Source organism: Thunnus maccoyii, chromosome 9 (assembly GCF_910596095.1).
Source record: "Thunnus maccoyii chromosome 9, fThuMac1.1, whole genome shotgun sequence".
In the NCBI taxonomy this organism is placed as follows: Eukaryota; Metazoa; Chordata; class Actinopteri; order Scombriformes; family Scombridae; genus Thunnus; species Thunnus maccoyii.
The window spans coordinates 21,783,676-21,801,143 of record NC_056541.1 but is presented as its reverse complement, the minus strand read 5'-3'; the positions used below and the strand labels follow the sequence as shown (position 1 = coordinate 21,801,143).

The 17,468-nt window shown below is 42.0% G+C and overlaps 1 protein-coding gene across 4 annotated transcripts in view; it reads left to right on the top strand.

Annotated features, from left to right (window-relative positions):
* Window positions 1-9,093: 9,093 nt before the first annotated feature.
* Window positions 9,094-17,468, top strand: part of rhobtb4 (Rho related BTB domain containing 4) — a 45,777-nt gene continuing 37,402 nt past the window's right edge. The window contains exons 1-2 of one of the 4 annotated variants that reach the window (XM_042420212.1): window positions 9,094-9,235; window positions 10,043-10,184. Coding sequence is in view for 1 of the 4 variants with exons in the window: in XM_042420209.1 (XP_042276143.1) it covers window positions 10,264-10,295 (32 nt within the window). In the remaining 3 variants the exon portion in view is untranslated. Of the gene's footprint in view, window positions 9,236-9,312; window positions 9,972-10,042; window positions 10,185-10,240; window positions 10,296-17,468 lie in introns of those variants that run through there. The other 3 variants (XM_042420213.1, XM_042420211.1, XM_042420209.1) reach the window with 3 other exon arrangements.

Genomic DNA, 17,468 nt, shown 5'->3' with positions numbered 1-17,468 from the left:
TAAGTTTGCTCGTAAATGTTGCTGCTCATAAGATTGATAAGACATGCGTTATATTCTTCAAATGAAGGTAGTGATAAAAGTATTGTTTTGGTATTGGTAATGAAACTTGCTTATAGCAGTGGCATTGGTATTGAAAATGTTCAAATGATACCTGGGCTAATGCACTGATGAATGTATTAATCCTCATTTATTGAAATGATCATTATTTTTGTATCTTGTATTGTTGACAAATTCAGAAGTTTTAAGGCATTGTAGTGAACTACTGTTACTGAATTAAGGTTTGTTGCAACCATCTTGTAATATTTGGGGTAGTCAAGGATGATTCCATGAGTGCCAGAAAGGTACCTTTCAAAGTGACTTGTTACATAGTTACATAGTATGCAACACAATACTCAGAAATATTATATCACCCAGGCATGACAGCTGGTAGGACAGGTTCAGTAGAGGACACAAAGGATGTGTAAATATCTGTGATTTCATCATCGTGATTATGATCATTTGAACGTGGAGTAACTGAAGTGGCTTGATGACATGGACTAGGTGGATGGCGATGCACGTAGTGGGGTAGATTTGTTTTACTCCTACCAAGTAAATTATAGTTAATAATAACCTTTATTTATATAGCAGACCTACAAGCCAAACCAACCCACCCACCTCTGCAGCCATAGCCTCTGTGCATCAGTAGCCCGTATCATGGAAAGCCACACCCACATGTCTTGCCAGGACAATCCACCCTTCCTGCCTGTACGGGCTTCTGTCCCTGACTTTTTGGGAAATTTCTCAACATCCAGTACTGAGTGACTCACTGTATCCCAAATCTGTTCTCTGGAAACTGCGGCTCATGAGAGGGCAAGTTGAGGCTCCATGGATGAAAGAACAAAGGGTTTTTATCATTATGTTGTCAGACTTGGTTGAAATAATTCTGAATTAAAAGACTGTTTTTACATGTCATTCATTTTTTTTATGTTTCCAACAATTTTAGTTATCTCTACATAATGTTTTAATGACTTGGATCTTAACATATGTACTGTGCAGTAACATTCAAGAACTGCTTGTAAAAAGCTTGAAAAAGCTTATAAATGTTAACGTTGTTAAAGTTGACCTTGTCTTCCATTACTACCACTTTCCTGCTTGTGCACGAGCACTTCATATCAACACATTAGACGAAATTTGGTTACACATCATAACTTAAGCACAAACAAAGCCCGATAAAATATTGTAGATTAACTCATTCCTGTTTAGCAGAGCATTGATATTTGCATGTCTAGGCAGAAATTACAGCGACAAACAAGGCCATAACTTCCCAAAAATGCGGGATACCATTGTATTGCTCTTCCTCAGTAGTGATCTTGCCTTGTCACTATTGGCAGGCAAACTTGATTGATTTTACATACTACCATGATCAAGCTATGAAAGAGAAGAGCCCTTTCTATACCATTGTCATCCACTGAAAACCCTGGCTGATAGCAGAGAGGTTGAGATTGAGTACTTCTGCTGATCAAACGCTACTACTCAGTTAGATTTTGCATTCATCTCAACCCCTACAGGACTACAGGCCAATGTTAAAAAAAACAAAACACAGATGGCAGAGGCAAAATGTTCCATTCTGTAAACACCACGCCTTGTACCTCATATAAAACAGGAGGTTGGAGTTGATTGAAGGAACAAAAAAAAACATGTACAGGCTTCAACTCCTGGACCCACAACTCGGATAATCATTTTAGCCATGTACCTGGCATGTGGTGGGTCGCAATACAAAGAAGTAGTCAGGAGCAGAAGAGTGGTAGAATGCTGTATTGACACTACAGCTGTAAACCATGGAAAATCAGCAGAGCCAGATGCAGCAGCATGGTATTGTTGTCCTGAATGCTAACGGTGGCATGCTTTAGAGACAGCATTGCATCATAATGCCATCCTTGACCTCAGGAGTCATTTAATCATTTAATCAATCAATTTAAAATCATTTAATCGCTTAGTGGGTCTGCACTGACCTCTCCAAATGCACGCACGTACACACAGACACACACACTTGTATATTCCCAGTAACGTCATTTAGAAGGCATGGATAGGTAATGGGACTTAAGTGCATTAGATTAGAGTAAAATAAACATGATCAGACCCTGCCATCTGCACTGGGATGGCATTGTTGCCTAGCACTGGGCACTGTTTGGATTGTCTGACGTTGATGTGCTGACGTTGGAGTGTGTGTTAGTGTGTGTGTTTATGCCTCCTTGTGTATGTGGCCATATGTGCAGATGGCACCATTCAAATGATGATGGATTTATTTTCCAGACAGTGTTCCAAATAAAGGCAGTCTTGTCTCAGATTTGAATTAGTGTATGTGTGTGTGTGTGTGTGTGTGTGTGTATGTGTGCATACCTTTCATGTGTTTATATGGTTTGTATTTAGTTCAAGCTCAGTTTCAATGGATAATCATAACAATATGATCAGAAATCTTTAAATGATTAGGGATAAGGATATTTTATCCCTAAATATTAAAATATGTAATTTTGACACAAATCTAAAATGGCATGCTTTGCATTACATTGTTTACTGTACTCAGGAAAATAGAGCAGAATGTAATGGATGTCGCCTAAAGATGGTTAAGTTCAAATGCCAGCTTTATGAAATGGTACAAAATCTGGTTGCTTTTAACTCACAAGCACTTTATTTTCTCACACATAAACACCCCTCTCATTACCTCTAGTGTGTGGGTGAGTTATTGAGTCTCAGAATAGAGTCAAGGCAATAATAACAGCAATATCCTGGCAACCCTTATCATTGTGCTGTCAGTGAGACTGCTAATTGGGTTAACATGAAAGAGATGAACGGGCAACTTCAGGACATAACCTGAAATCAAAATACATAAACATCTCCATAAAAAATTGGGTTATGTGTGTTTGTATGTGCAGAGAAAGAGAGAGAGACAGAGACAGAGAGAGAGTGATGCAGGCTCTATGAGTGGACCAACTTGGCATTCACCTCAGCACACACACCATTCCTAATTGGTAGCTATGGAGAAAGCCCAGGCAAACTAACACTGCAGAGACGTCATACAGAGGTTATCTAGTGCACCAATGGAAAACAGATATGAATGAAATAGTCATTTAAATCACCTCAGTGTCAAGAGACGCTATAAGTCTGGCAGGGGAGAAACCAAGTGTTAGCATTTAGCATTTTTAAAAGGTATGGAAAAATTGTGTAAGATAATTTCTCTACTGTTATTTTTAATCTAGGTCAAGAAAAAAATATTAACTGGTTGATTTTATCCTAACAGCCGCACCACAGAAAGGCCAGTTTCATATCGCACCTGCTGTGTTTCAACAGAGGCTCTTCAGTTCAGCTCTGGAGTGCATGTGTGTGCGTGTGTGTGTGTGTGCTAGTGGTGGTGGGGGGTAGTTGGATCGGGGGTCAGGAGTTCATTAATCAAGGCAGGGTTTGTTTCGACATGTTCAGCAAAGCTCTGTGAATGTTCAAGGACATTGGTGAGACAAAATGTATCTTCTTAAAAATTCCCGCCACAGAGACAGTGTAAGTTTTTTTCATCATGGTCTGGGAAGCCATAGTTCAAGTCCATACTTTTCCTTCGTCATTGTTTGTGTAACCTTTTTACCCCGGGGTATGGTAACTCAGCACGCTTACCCTAGCAGTGACACACTCACATGGTGTGGTCTTTTACACTGGACAAGTAGGCGTTGACCATCTGTAGAAATTCCACAGACGGTTATTTTACTATTTTTTGCATTCTTCACAATCCCATAACTACTCCATAAGTCAATATTATTGATTTTCTTAGCATTTGCCATAGTCTTATCTCTCCTTGAATAGTTTTAATAGCCAGGGTTTGGACCTATAAACTTCTGCTCTGTCGTAAATTTTTATTAGAATTATTTTTTCCCCTATTGAGTCCAATAATAAAAATAGCATTTTGTTAAGATAAAATACTGTATCTTTAGTAGTCAAAAGCTGAAACACAAAGATTTCACATCAGAAAAGTTGGAGTTGGAGTGGTGCCCTACTGACCCTCATTACCCAACACATTCCCCAGCTGTTCTGTCACTCACGCACCACAAATACACACACGTTAAAACTGTGCCCCAGTATACCCACCCACTTACTCATAGCCATGCACAGATGATGACCCATAAAAGTGGTGTCAAAGTGGTTTAAATTTTAACTGTCTGGCTCTGATTTAATTATTGTCTGTTCAGTTTTTTTTTGTCCTGGTGAAATCACTGGACATGAACTTAAGCCTTTTATGGCTGAGACATAAAGGACTCCTTTGAAAAGTGTATGTCATAGTATCACATATCAATACTCACACATGGTGTAAGAGGCTGAAAAAGAGTGTGAGTCCTGTCTTTGGACTGTTATATTGAACTTTGCTTCATCTGTCTATCACAGCAAATAATCCAAGTGTCAGTAGATGAACTAATGCCAGATTGCTCAGAGAGGAAAAGACATATTACCAGATATTTTCTCAAACCATAAAATAGATATAATCAAGATGGCATTTCTTGGGAGGAACAGGAGAAAGACTGAGGAAGAAGAAGAGGATTATTGCTGTTTTGATATTAACCAGCCAAATATTAACCTCTGGAAGCAGGGACCTGTGCCACATACACTCTCAGGTGAAGAAACACCGGGCAGAGGATGCAGCTGTAGACTAACTCCTGCCTTTTTTGTTTTGTTTTGTTAACTTAGTACCTGTCCCCCCCCCCCCACCCATCTGGCTTCCTGCCTGCCCACCAGGACACAGTAAATGATATGTGATTAAACACAAAGTGGTAAATGGAGCAGAAGTACAAACACTGCAATCTGCTCATTTGTCCTGAGAAAGCTGTCGGACCTCCGTGAAAAATGCAGTGACCCACACACCCCTCCATTAAGGCCAGTCACTCCCACACCACATGCCTGTGTGGATGGAGGGTGAGGCAAAAAGAAGGAAGTTTGGCCATGACAGAAAGTCGGAGGAGGAGAGAGACGTGACAGTCGCCATGTACTTGGAAGACCTCAAGAAGCTCCTGGTTTGGCTAATGATTCACCAGTGAGGAAAACAGGCAGACAGACACACACATAAACACACATATCTGCACAGTACTCAAAGGGAACTTGTAGAGCCAGACCCTGCATGAATACACACATGATACAGTTCCTGTATCTTTCATTAGACTGATGAGAATGACAATGACACAGACTTTAACAGCTCATGAATATAAAGCCCCGTGGATAGAATCTCAAACCTCCAGTTCCCTGCTGAGCGTCATAAGTCACGTACATAGAGGCAGAGAACCAAACACACACAAAAAGAAAAAGCAACAGAGAGAAAGAAAGACATGAAAAAAAGACAGAAAGCAAAAGAGATCAGTGTTTGAAAACACAACCAATGGATGTCAGGGCAGAGGTAGCTGTGCTCGTCCCTGTTTCCATGGCAACCCAAATGTGCTGTCGGTGCAGTGACGCCAGTCGAGAGCATTGCGTTGCGGCCACGCTGACATGAGCCACACGTGTCAATGCCCAGCTGACAGCACTGAACATATGCCAGCGTCTATTCATAGCACCTCAGTGACGCCCTGCAGGGACACAGGCAGCCCGGTGTGCAGGCCAAGGAGGCCAGGCGCCCAAAACTGGTTGGGACCAGGAGTGGATGGCACCACTTGATGAAGGTGGATGGATGCATGGAGAGAAGGAGAGATGGACTCATGGTATGGGTTATGTCATCCTGTCTCTGATCTCTGTCCAGACTGACAAAATGACACCTGGCCCCACAGTCATCACAAAGATTTACACAAATCCCTGCTTGTTTTGGGCCCAAATAGGGAACAAATAGGAAAGTTAACCTATCAAAACCTGATGGAGTCTTTAAGGATCAAGCTCAGCTTACTTGCCTGCAGCAGCCAGTTCTGTTCTTCTTGTGTCCCACCACCTCCTGGTTTTGCAGGATCCTGGTGTGTGAAATGATTGTGCTTTCTCTGTCTCTGACTCACAGCCATTACTACTTAATGTAACTTTGGTCATTATTCCTGTTTTGTTCTGAGACATTATATTGAAGGAGATTAAAAGATAATGTGTCTTTTGTCATCAAACTTTACTTACTTACTTACTTTAATTGAATTGAGTCATCAAAGCAATGTGTTACTGTGCAAAGAACACACTTAAGAAATATCAGTAAATCCCCTGAAATAAAACATTTCTTACATCCATGAGCACATTAAATAAAAATGTATTTATTACAATTCTTTTTCAAGAAATTAGATTGAAAACTTTTCGATATCAGAAACTTAATGCCCAAAAACTAAACCTGAACCTAACACTCTGTGGCCCATTTCAGTTTAAATATTCACCACATAATTGTTTTACTAACCATTATCTTTCTGAGAATGGCTGCATATGATGCCAGTTTAACTTCACACGACACTGGCCAGAAAGTGGTACAGTTGGCAAGAGGGCTGGAAACACCAAGTCAGTGCCTCCTTTGTGAGCGATTGTTCAAGCTCAATTGGTACTTCTGTAACACTGCTTTGTCTGAGAGATCAGCGGGAAGAATAGCAGAGGCCCTGAGGCGAAGAGAGGCTCATTGTGGTCAGTCTGCGGCCAAAGTTAAATGTTATTGTGGTCATTCGATGGCTGGTGTCAAAGGCCATTGTGGCTCCTGACTTGCCACCATGGAGGTACAGAGTTGCTGAGTGAAATCGATCTAAACGGTACAAAGGTCACCTTTTTGTGAATGTGTGTAAGTGCATTTGCTTATATGTGTTTGTGTGTCTGTCTGTGTTGAGGGTGCAGTGTACATGCAGACTGTGTTTGTTTGTAGAATTTCAGCTGACACAGGCCTTTTACACCCATGGGATCAGCAGTTTGCCCCCTCAGAAGAGAGCCTGACCGAGAGACGGGTGAACCATGTGGACGCCCCCATTATGCCCCTATTGTGCCCATGCGGCTGCATCAATAGTGCTATAACAGAGGCCATTGGCAATGGAAAAGTGCTGTACAAGACACTTTGAGATAAAGGTTTGGTACACCTGTGTGCGCCATGAAGTAGAGAGGGGGCAAAGAGCTGACTACACACACATACACATAGTCATATGACCTGCAGTGTATCACATGTCAGCAGAACTCAGGAAACATGTAGAATAGAAATGTGGCATATTTTTTTTAGCATTCACAATTCATCCTAACGGTATCCACGCCATGGCTACAAGATGATGTTCCACCACCTGTCTGTAGTAGTGTGTGTGCATCTGTGTGTATGTGTGACGAGTCCCATGCCTGCTGGATACTGCCTGAGGATGGTTGCCTAGGACTTGCATGCACACTGAGATAGGAGCAAGCCTAGGCAGGTCGCTCTGTTCCCTTCACAGGACAATGGCTGCTTCAGATGCTTAGCTGAGCAGGAGTCTTAGAGAATCTTTTAGAGAAAGGGGGCCTCTCACGGCCCCTCAGCTGCCTGACATTTATGCTTTTGCCAAGTTCAAAATGCCTTCACAGAGATATTTTTTCCAGAAATGCTGATGGAGGCTGGTTCTGAAATACTTTCATGACAGCGCAAACAAACGAGTTGATGCTGAAAGCTAAATTAGAGAGTGCTGGGTTTTCGTTGTACTGTATCATTTTCCCATCCTGCCCTATCCTGTTTCTAAGTAGAAGTTTAATACTTTTTGATTTGATTAGATCTCCATAGCTAAGTTCAGCAAAATCTTGATGACACTAACAGTCTCTTATGATTAATGATTCCAAGTTTAGTCCAAGCCACTTAAGATGTAGTTAAGGTGGGTGTAGAAAAGGGCAGCGTCATGTCATTACAAAAGTTGCTTAAATTATAGAGAAGCTGGATTATGACTGGAGGGCTGCTCGCTCCTTAACTGAAAATTTGCTGGAGATGAGAAGTAATAGTACAGCTCTGTATGCTCTGATTACTGTTGTCATGACACCATTGAGTAATTTGTTCCAGTGGCGATCCTGTGGTTTTACTGGGCATCTCCGAGGTATCGGTGTCAAAAGAGTTGGTTAAGAATGTAGTTGTAGCTTGCATTTATGGGACTTGGCATAAGAAACTGGGCAACCGAACTGACTGAATAACACAAACAGCATGCACACGGCAAATGATGTGATTAACAGTTTCTACTTAGATATATACTTCAGTATCAGTACTGAACAATAGCTGTAGCAGCATCCTCCCAGAGGGTGGCAACCCACTGTGTACACAACACAGTATTGCTACACTTGCATATCCACCCAAGTAGTTTCAAAATGAGCTGGGTGATTAGTTGTAAGGATAAGAACAAAGGTGTGTAATGTCATGCAACCCTGCTCAAACAGGCAGGTCCAGCAGTTGGACAGTCAGCAGTGTGGCAAAGAAGGGAGGACCTGTATTCAAGTGATAACCACGAGCCTTGCCTAATTTGAGAGTTGTTTGTTTGATTAAATGATTACTCATTTGGTCCATAGAAATTCAGAAAACTGTTAAAAATGGCCTTCGCAGTTTCCCAGACTCCAAGGGGATGTCTTAAAATGTCTTATTTTGTCTGACCAACAGTCCAAAACCCAAAAAGTATTTAACTTACTATCATAGAAGGTGAGGAAGTGGCATTTTTGACTAAAATGAATTTAAGGATAAATCAATTATCAAAATTGTTGCTGATTTATTTTCTGGGACAATGCAAATCATTACTTTGTCTGTATATTTATAGGATACACTATAGTCTTCATATTCTAGAGATATACTGTAGGGGACAGCTGCCACTGTAGTCATCTATCTGAAAAAGTCTAATAAAAATGACTATTGAACTTCTTTAGAATACAAAATTATCATAAAAAAACCTACTATATATCCCCTATCTACCATATAAGACACAAGAGTATCGTAACCATTTTTATGAGTCCCTGTAGGAATATTATGACACCTCATGCTGCGCACTGTCCGGCCTGGAGGCTGGCACGCTCTCTACTTTATGAATGGATGGGTGTGGCACTGGTGACTAGCAATGAGGCTGTCGTCACTGCGCTCGTTGATGTGCGCTGGCGTGCTGTTGCTGAAGGCTGGCCTGGAGTGAAACATAACTGGGCTCTGCCACCGCTCAGGAGAGACAACGAGAGAGGGAAAAGGGACGAGAGGAGTGAGAGAGAGAAAGAGTGAGAGAGAGGGAGAGAGAGAGAGAAATAGAGAGAGAGAGAGAGAGAGACAGCAGCGCCAACCCACTCCCCAGCGAAGACTAAACTTCTGGCGAGAAATTTGGTGAGATAGAGGATTGTGGGACACACACACACACACACACACACACACACACACACACACACACACACGCACGCACACAAAAAGCAAGGGTGCGGTGAAACAAAAGGCAAACGGACTTGCAGTTTATTCTCTTATTTTTTATCACGCGAGATAGCTCAGATCAAACAAATCAAATAAATGGAAAATCAGTACAGATGAGATTAGGTGAGATCAGACAGATGCGATGAGGATGAAATGAACGCGAGCTGATAACATTTCGTGGAAAAAAATCCCTCGTGCATCTGTGATAGCTATAAAAGTCCGTATCGAATCATTATTTAAGAAATAAGACTCATCCAGACATGACGGGAAGCACCGCTGTGTAAAAAAAAGAAACAGACAGACAAAAGAAAGTCGAGGCAAGGGTCCCCTCCTCCGTGCGCTCCCTCCTTGTAGGTGTGACAGAAACAACAAAGGGACGTGGAAAAAACTCGCATCAGGACCACAGGCGGACAACAGCCCAGACAGATCCCAAGCACAATAGCAGGGGCCTGCAAACAAGAGCATGTCTGCAGGTTTTGCAATATGCAGCAGTATTCATGTAATTACATCCCTCCTGGCGTCTCTCGGCTACAGTCGGGAGTATTTTGCCTCTGTCAGTTTTGGCAGATCCTCACTAAACACGCGCATTTAGAAACGAAGCCGATAATTTGAGGACGCTCAAGTCCGGGCTGAGACGGCGCAAGTGTTAAAACATGTGAGTTATGATTAGATGTTGTCATCAAGCGGAATGCTCTGGAGTGACCGCATGTGTTTTGTGCCTTGCAGTTTTTAATGGGGAGAAGCGAGAGACGAGCGCAGCCCGGGAGCAACTGAAGGGGAAAAGAGCAGCGGAGAGGTGTGAACTGAAAGTGGACGTCAAAGGGGAAAGAGACCTGAACAGATTCCAGAGGCGGATGTCTTTTTAAAGGTAGGAGCCACTTGGATAATTATACATACTCTTTGTTTGAACTTGTGATTTAGACTCGCAACAAAAGATTGCAGACCACATGTGGACAGATAGAGGTTGCATAACGGTTCGGTAAGTTTGGGTTGCTCACAATTTTGCACTTCTCGACAAACCTGAAACTGAATTTCAACAGTTTTAAACTTCTGTTCCGGACATTATTTGTTCAGTTTTTTGGGATATCAAACTAAGACGTCTAGGCATCTTAGATGAGGTGTTGTGTTGGGCTTCCTTTATCTGCTTTTTCTTTTTTTTGTTATTATCTTTTTTATTTTAATGTTTAGACTAGGGTAAAAACGAAACGTCATAACATCTATGTGGGTGTGCCTCTTTAAAGATCCCCTCCAGGCCTGTTTACTCTACTTTGAATAATAATTTATGTCCAATATGTTTTTTCATCATTCTGCACAGTGAAGCTCAAACATCTAACTGTAGGAACAAGAAGAAAAACATATTTTTGAGTGGAGCGGGACTTTAAGTCAACCCAAGAGAAAGTCTGCACATTGATAGAAGTCAAGCATTTTCTGCCCTGAAGGGATACTTTTGTTTTTGTCAACTTTTACTGTTACTATGCCTAAGTTGTTTGAAAAATTGAGTTCAAACTGGCACATTCAACAAAAAATATTCAAGAAATACCACACAACAACATGACAATGAGGAACAATACCAATAACATTTCAGAAAAATGCAATGGTTACAAGTCTTAGTATTAGTATGCAGTATGCAGTAAATATTATAGTGGTTCCTTGATGCCTGTGGGGGGAAAAATCTTGAATTTCAGAAATTTCAATATCAGCTCACCATTAAGTATCTCACACTAATACAAAGACTCTATTATAAAAATATCATTATATGCTTTACACTTACAGGTCTGCTCCAGACTACTTTAATTGGGTTCTCTTTGGTAATAAAGCAATGACTCAGTAAGTTAGTCTTTGTTTTGCAAAGGTGTAGTTTTCTTTGTTGGGTTAAAATACAAAATCAGATATCTCCACCACCTGCAGCCTGGAATAATGAGTTCAGCTTGAAGGCATAGCTAAGGGATGGAATCACTCAGTATATACAGACAGCCAAACAGTGGTCACTGTTGTATCTGTACGTGCTAAAGCACACAAAGGCCAAAGCATAGAAGGAAGCTTGGTATTTCTGACGTCACTCAAAACACCATCCAGTTATCAGCCACACCATGAATTGAATCTCTCCTGATTTGTTTGTTCCCTCCATTTTATTTCTCCTACACTGTGAGCAGAGAACAGATGGTGGGTGTTGGGGGGGGGGGGGGGGGGGGGTTGGTCTGATAGAGTTGACATCAGTTCCTCCGCTCTGTCCCACTCCTCTGTGTTTTTCTATCAGCTGTGGAATTTGAACCATTCTTCCTTTGGGGTGAGGCCCGTCCCTCTGCCTGCCCCTGCTCAGAGGAGTAGGTTGTATCCAGAGGAGGCTGGGAGTGTGTGTGTGTGTGTGTGTGTGTGTGTGTATGTGTGTGTGCGTGGGTAACTGGGGCTTTCCAGTAGGGTTGCACACCAAACATTCCTGGCTGCTGGATGGCCGACTAGTGGGCCAAGTCCGCACAGCTGGGAGACATATAAGACGCTGTGTCTTTGTGTGAGTTGAGCACACGCATTCGGTCACATGCACATACATGCTCACACACAGAAACACACACACACACACACTCAGAGGCGGGTTATCCCTGCTGTGAGAACCCCCCCGCCCCCAAATATTGAATCCAGAAAGACTAGGGGCAGTGAGATATATGTATACAATGCAAGATTAGATCCAACTAAACTATGTAGCCCAGTTTAAACAAATTGGAGAAAAAAATTCAGTTTAAAAGTGCTACACTTAAGTGATCTTCGAAGAAAGACACACGCACGCTCTTGGACGCCAACACAGGCATTTATACATTAAAAAAAAAGCCTAACAGAGACTCACAGTCACTGCACAACAGTATCTTCTTCTCTTACCAGCACCACATGATGTTTGTCCTCTTAAGTAAGTTTTGCAGGGAGAGGGAGAGAGAGAGAGAAAATGTGGTGGGGGGAAGTGAGAAGGAGAGAGTGAAGTGAGTGATTGTGCTGGTGATGGCAACTGTACAGTTTGTCTCCCTCTTATTGGCTGCCTCTTTGGTTGTTTTTTAAACAGGGTGTCAGTGAGCAAAGAATGTGTATGCAAGAGCAGAAAGCAGAGCAAGACAGCTAGGGGGAAAGTTAAGGAACAAGGAAGAGAAGAGAAGAGAAGAGAAGAGAAGAGAAGAGAAGAGAAGAGAAGAGAAGAGAAGAGAAGGAGGTTGTTTGAAAATGAATTAGGGGGAAATTGAGCTGTGGAGGGTAGAGAGGACGGAAGAAAAAGGAGTGCAGATCCTGAGGAAGAGGGACACGAAGGGGTTTTGGCTGAGGGGAAATTAGAGTAGCACAGGCTGAGGGAGCAAGAGAGAAAAGGAGAGAGAGAGTGTGTCAGGCGCTAGATTGCATATGACTGTAAAGCATACTAAATCAGAGGGCAAAACATGTTGCTTGAACCCTCTTTAACCACAGATCTTCCCCCACTCCCTCTTCTAAGTTTGAAAAGAAAAGAAAGTATTTAAGTAGAAGAAACCTCCTCCTTTGCCCACCCAGACGAACTGTTTAGGGGTGAAGAAAAAGCTTTCTCCAACCAAAAAACCTCAATTCTTTCAGAAATAATTCCACATGTTAGAATCCTTTGAACATCTGTCTTAACATCCTCTACTGTGGCAATCTGCTACACTGTGTCACTAGCGCTACCATTCTCCCTGTTTCTATGTGTGTGTGTGAGGAAGTGAGTGTGATTAGCTGTATAGGCCTCCGCAGCTGGTCTACATTACAGTGAGCAAACAAATGTCATTATTGCTCTGGTCCACTTAACAATAATAATAATATTAATATAAAATCAAACACATATGCCTGCAACATAGTTTTTTTTTAACATACTCCTAATGCCCTGCATGTCCATATCACTTGATTCCATGCAGGAAAAACACACCTTTACAAGGACGAGTAATGTGTGATTGAGTGAGTTCTGTCTGTATGTGTGTGGTGAGAGACTCGGATAAGAAGGTGTTGTGTCACCAGTGAGGACAGGACAGGACAGGATGGGGCAGGGCAGGGCAGAGAAGGACCAAGAGGGCGAGAGGAGATAAGAGAGCCAGTTCGTCCCAGCCAGGGTCCTCATCCTGCTATGAGCCCACTCAGAGAGCTTCGGGCTGGGTCAAGGCCAAGGTCTGACAGGGGTGTGTGTCCAGAGATCCAGAATGGCTGCACTGATAAAGAGGCTTATTACACAACTTCACTGTTGACAGAATATGGTGAAAGTGTCAGTGCAGAGTTCTGGGCCAGAGGTTCTATACAGCTAGAATTGTTTCATTTTTGGTGTGGTCTGTGCTTTTCATTTATTTATGCTTTACATCAAAACAGTTACTTAAACCTATACCTCAAACACTCAAGTGTTTTTCCTTCATGTCAGTTTATGTCCCTCCTGTTCTGTGCTGTTTTTGAGTGCACCGTCACCTGTGATGAAAACTGCCTTGCCCCATGTTCTACATTGCGCAGCTTCAAATGACAGATTAACATAGGCCTGAGGTAGGACAGGGTCAGGGTCAGCTAGAATTCCAGCTGAAGAGGAACATGGCTGTTCTCTCAAAGAAAACAGCTGGTGGAGCAATATTTTTAAAAAGCCTTGGACTGACAGGGTGTATAAGGTCGCCAATACTTCTCTCAGGCACTCATGCACACTCTTAATCATGTGTAGTGTTTCTAGATTGATACAGCCTTTTTTCACTTCTTTTTTGAGTCTCAAACTGATAGATGCTTACATCTGAATAGCTCTGCCTGAATCTCTTTAGCCCTGACATTGTTTTCATTTCACCAGAAATTATTGCTTAATGAGTTCATGTATGTGGTTACTTTTCATGTGTGGAGAGAGGCAGCGTATTACAGACACCATGAGTCACGGCTTGGCTGCTTGGCTGTAGCTCCTCTCTATTTATGTTCGTGTTTGTGTTTGTGCGTGTGCGTCTGTGTATCACTGTAGTGTGGATGTATCACTTTAGCAAATATATCTTCCTGTGCATCTGTGTGTTATTATGCATGCAGATTTTTGTATGTGTGCGGCGCTGTATGCAATTTGATCCCTTGGCGTCTCTTTCTTTAGCATCTGCTCCTCTCATTTGCGGCAGAAAGCTGATCCCCTGGGGTGAATTGGCTCCAAAGTCATATGACTGAATATATGCCAACTAGGTATTCAAATGTTTGTGCTGCAATTACAGATTGCATTTTACGCCTTAGGAGGTCGTCTGAGTGTTTTATAGTTGCGTATGTAATGTGGAGTAAGCGCATAGTTGGAGGGGTGTGGCTATCTCTTTCCATTCCCTACAGGACTTTGGAGGCTGACCCACTCACTAACCACTTTCCTTGTCTGTATGGGACCAAACAGGCCCATATGTCTGGCTTCTGTGTTGTACACGCGCAGTGGTAATCTCAAGTGACTCTCATCTTCAACGCCTGCAAGCTTTGGCTGTCTGTCTCTCTATCTCCCTGTTTGTTTTCATGTCTTGCCTGCCTGTCTTTCCCCCTGCCTTCCTGTAATAACAACAACTCTCATCCCATCACACACATCATTCAGCAGCTGTGGCTTTCGTTAATCGAGAATTAAGAAACCCCAATTAGCACGTTAAGCAACATCAGTGATTGGCTGTGCTCGGGTGAGAGGAAGCGAGGCAGAGAGAGAGGGAGAGGGGGGAGTTTATTCACAGTGTCTTTTTCATGTTTGTCCATGAGAAATTGAGTCAAAGCGGGAAAAAAAAGAATCTTCTGGGAGGTGCTATTGTACGCCTCATGTCACATAGACATTTGCCCTCATGTCTCATTTTAGCACTTCCTTCAACTAATTGCTAGTGTTAGTGGCACACTTGCAAATGTGTCGGGGAACAATAGTTTGGTGATTTCTTCAGTCAAACTATTTCTATGACTTTAGAAGCTATTGTTTTGGAAGTTAGTTACTTGCATTGTACCCAGAAAGCATCTCATTTCTCAGAATGCTCCTGGGATGCATGCAAAAATCTTCTATCACACCCAAACTCATTAGCAGACACACACAGAAACAGACACAATGACTCACGCAGAGAAGCATATGAACTCCCTAACCCACACTTCCTATAGACATAAACACATTGACACATGCATATGCTCTCTGCCTCTCCGCCTGTCTATGTGTCTCTCTCACTTCTCTGGTAAAAGCTTGAAGCTTTAAACTAATCTGTGGTGAGAGAAACGCCCAAGGGTGCCATTCCTGCTAATCAGGGTCAGACCAGTTTCAATGTTGGCCAAGCCACTCATGAAACCACAGGATTTTAATCTCTAATTGTATTGGGTATTTGCTCATGTGGTTGTGCAGGTTAAGGTGTTTCCCTTCACATCTATTTTTACACACATTGATGTCTTCGCGCTTGCAGTCACCCACGCGCCATTTGATCGAGAGTTACCCAATTTTTGCAGTTTCAGGAGGCTGATGCAACCTGACTGACACTCTCGCTCGTGTATCTCAGTCTCTCTCTCACACACACATGTGAGCACACACACCAGAATGGATGAATCAGATATGATAACTCAGGGTAGCAAGTTGCAAATGAGAGCTCTGTCATCATCCCAGTCAGTGTTTGTCTGTCTCTGTGGTTTGCTCCCACATGGAAAACTGAAATTGACTCACCACATATTATGTGGTTTGGTTAGCCAGTTTCAGCTCAGATCTATTTTAGTCATTGCATACTCCAGGGGCATTTCCCTTAATTTAAACAAATTTTAGGAAAAACTTTAATTGAACCGTGTATAATCATATTACTTTGCCGTATTTGCTGCAAAATGCAATTAAAGGGTAAAACACCGAGACCTGGGAAAAAAATGTGAGTCACAGCTTGTATCTGGGTATAGATAATTTGTAAATCAGTCACAATTGTTAAACTGTCATAGAGTCTGCCAATGAAATAATCTTGCTCTTTGTGTCTCTCTTTCTGTCTCCCAGTAGATTACATTACTCTCATTCCAACATAAATATTTAATCAATATCATCAATATCATTCCTATTTATGTACTCGAGGCTACTTAATACCAATGCATTTTTCAACAGAAGTCATGTTATGCAGAACTATTGATTTCCTGTGTGTTGTAATGCTCCATTATAGCTGTTATGGTTTTTTGTTAAATCGCCTTTTACTTCTCCCTCAATGCAGCGATCAGTGATAGGGACATATTGAATATCTAAACTGAACCGTTAAAAGGCACATATAGAATTATAAAGGTCATTTTGACATAAGTATATGATATATTTTGTGTATAAAATGCCAGTGTCTCACTGTGTTTCATCTGAACATTTTGCTGGTCTGAATGACCTCTGTTCACAAGTGGTTAGGATTAGCTGGGATCAACAGTAATGCACCATCCAAAAGAGCTTCAACCCCCTTGCCCCTTGCCCTTATTCAAATGATTAAAGCCTGTGTGGCTGTGCTGCAACTTGGCAAGTGAATGACATGTGGTCACAGTGTTCGGTAACTATTGTTTGCCAGTTGTATCACCAGGCCACTGCGCAGCAGTGCAGAAATAACCAGACATCAGTATAGATTTTTCCATCACACTATTTTTGGATGCGTACTGTTCATAGTCTATCAGCTGCATGTGTGTGTATATGTGTGTGTGTACATGCATGTGTAGTCTTGTTTATTGATATTCCCGCATTTAGAGTTGCATATTGACCTCCATTTTGACAGCAGTATGTAGGGTATTGTATTTCACTGATGTCATGTGGAAATTGTATCCCTGAATTTGGTGATCTTGTGTTTTTGAGGGCAGCTGAAGGATTACATGGTTCCTGTACTGCCTGTGAAAATGCTTTGACCTCTCAGGCTTATGAAACGCACTCAAAACTGTATTGGATAAAATTAAAATTGCCATTAAAATAAATGCATTGCTGTTTCCGAGAGATACAAGGTTTTCACCTCACGACAGGTCTGTTTTTGTTTGTGCAAGTGTAATACAATTTGAGGAACTCTAACTGAGCAGCACAAATGGGTAAACAACATGCAGGCTATTTGAAGTAAACATAACAAAGGACCTTCCTGTTATGCCTCAGCCCTCTGTAATGTGGTTTATTTGTCTGTCTGTGTCTCAGTCGGTCTGTGATTTTTCTTTTACACTCCTGTTCTTTCCGTCCCCATCATTTGCTGCTCACTATTTCTGT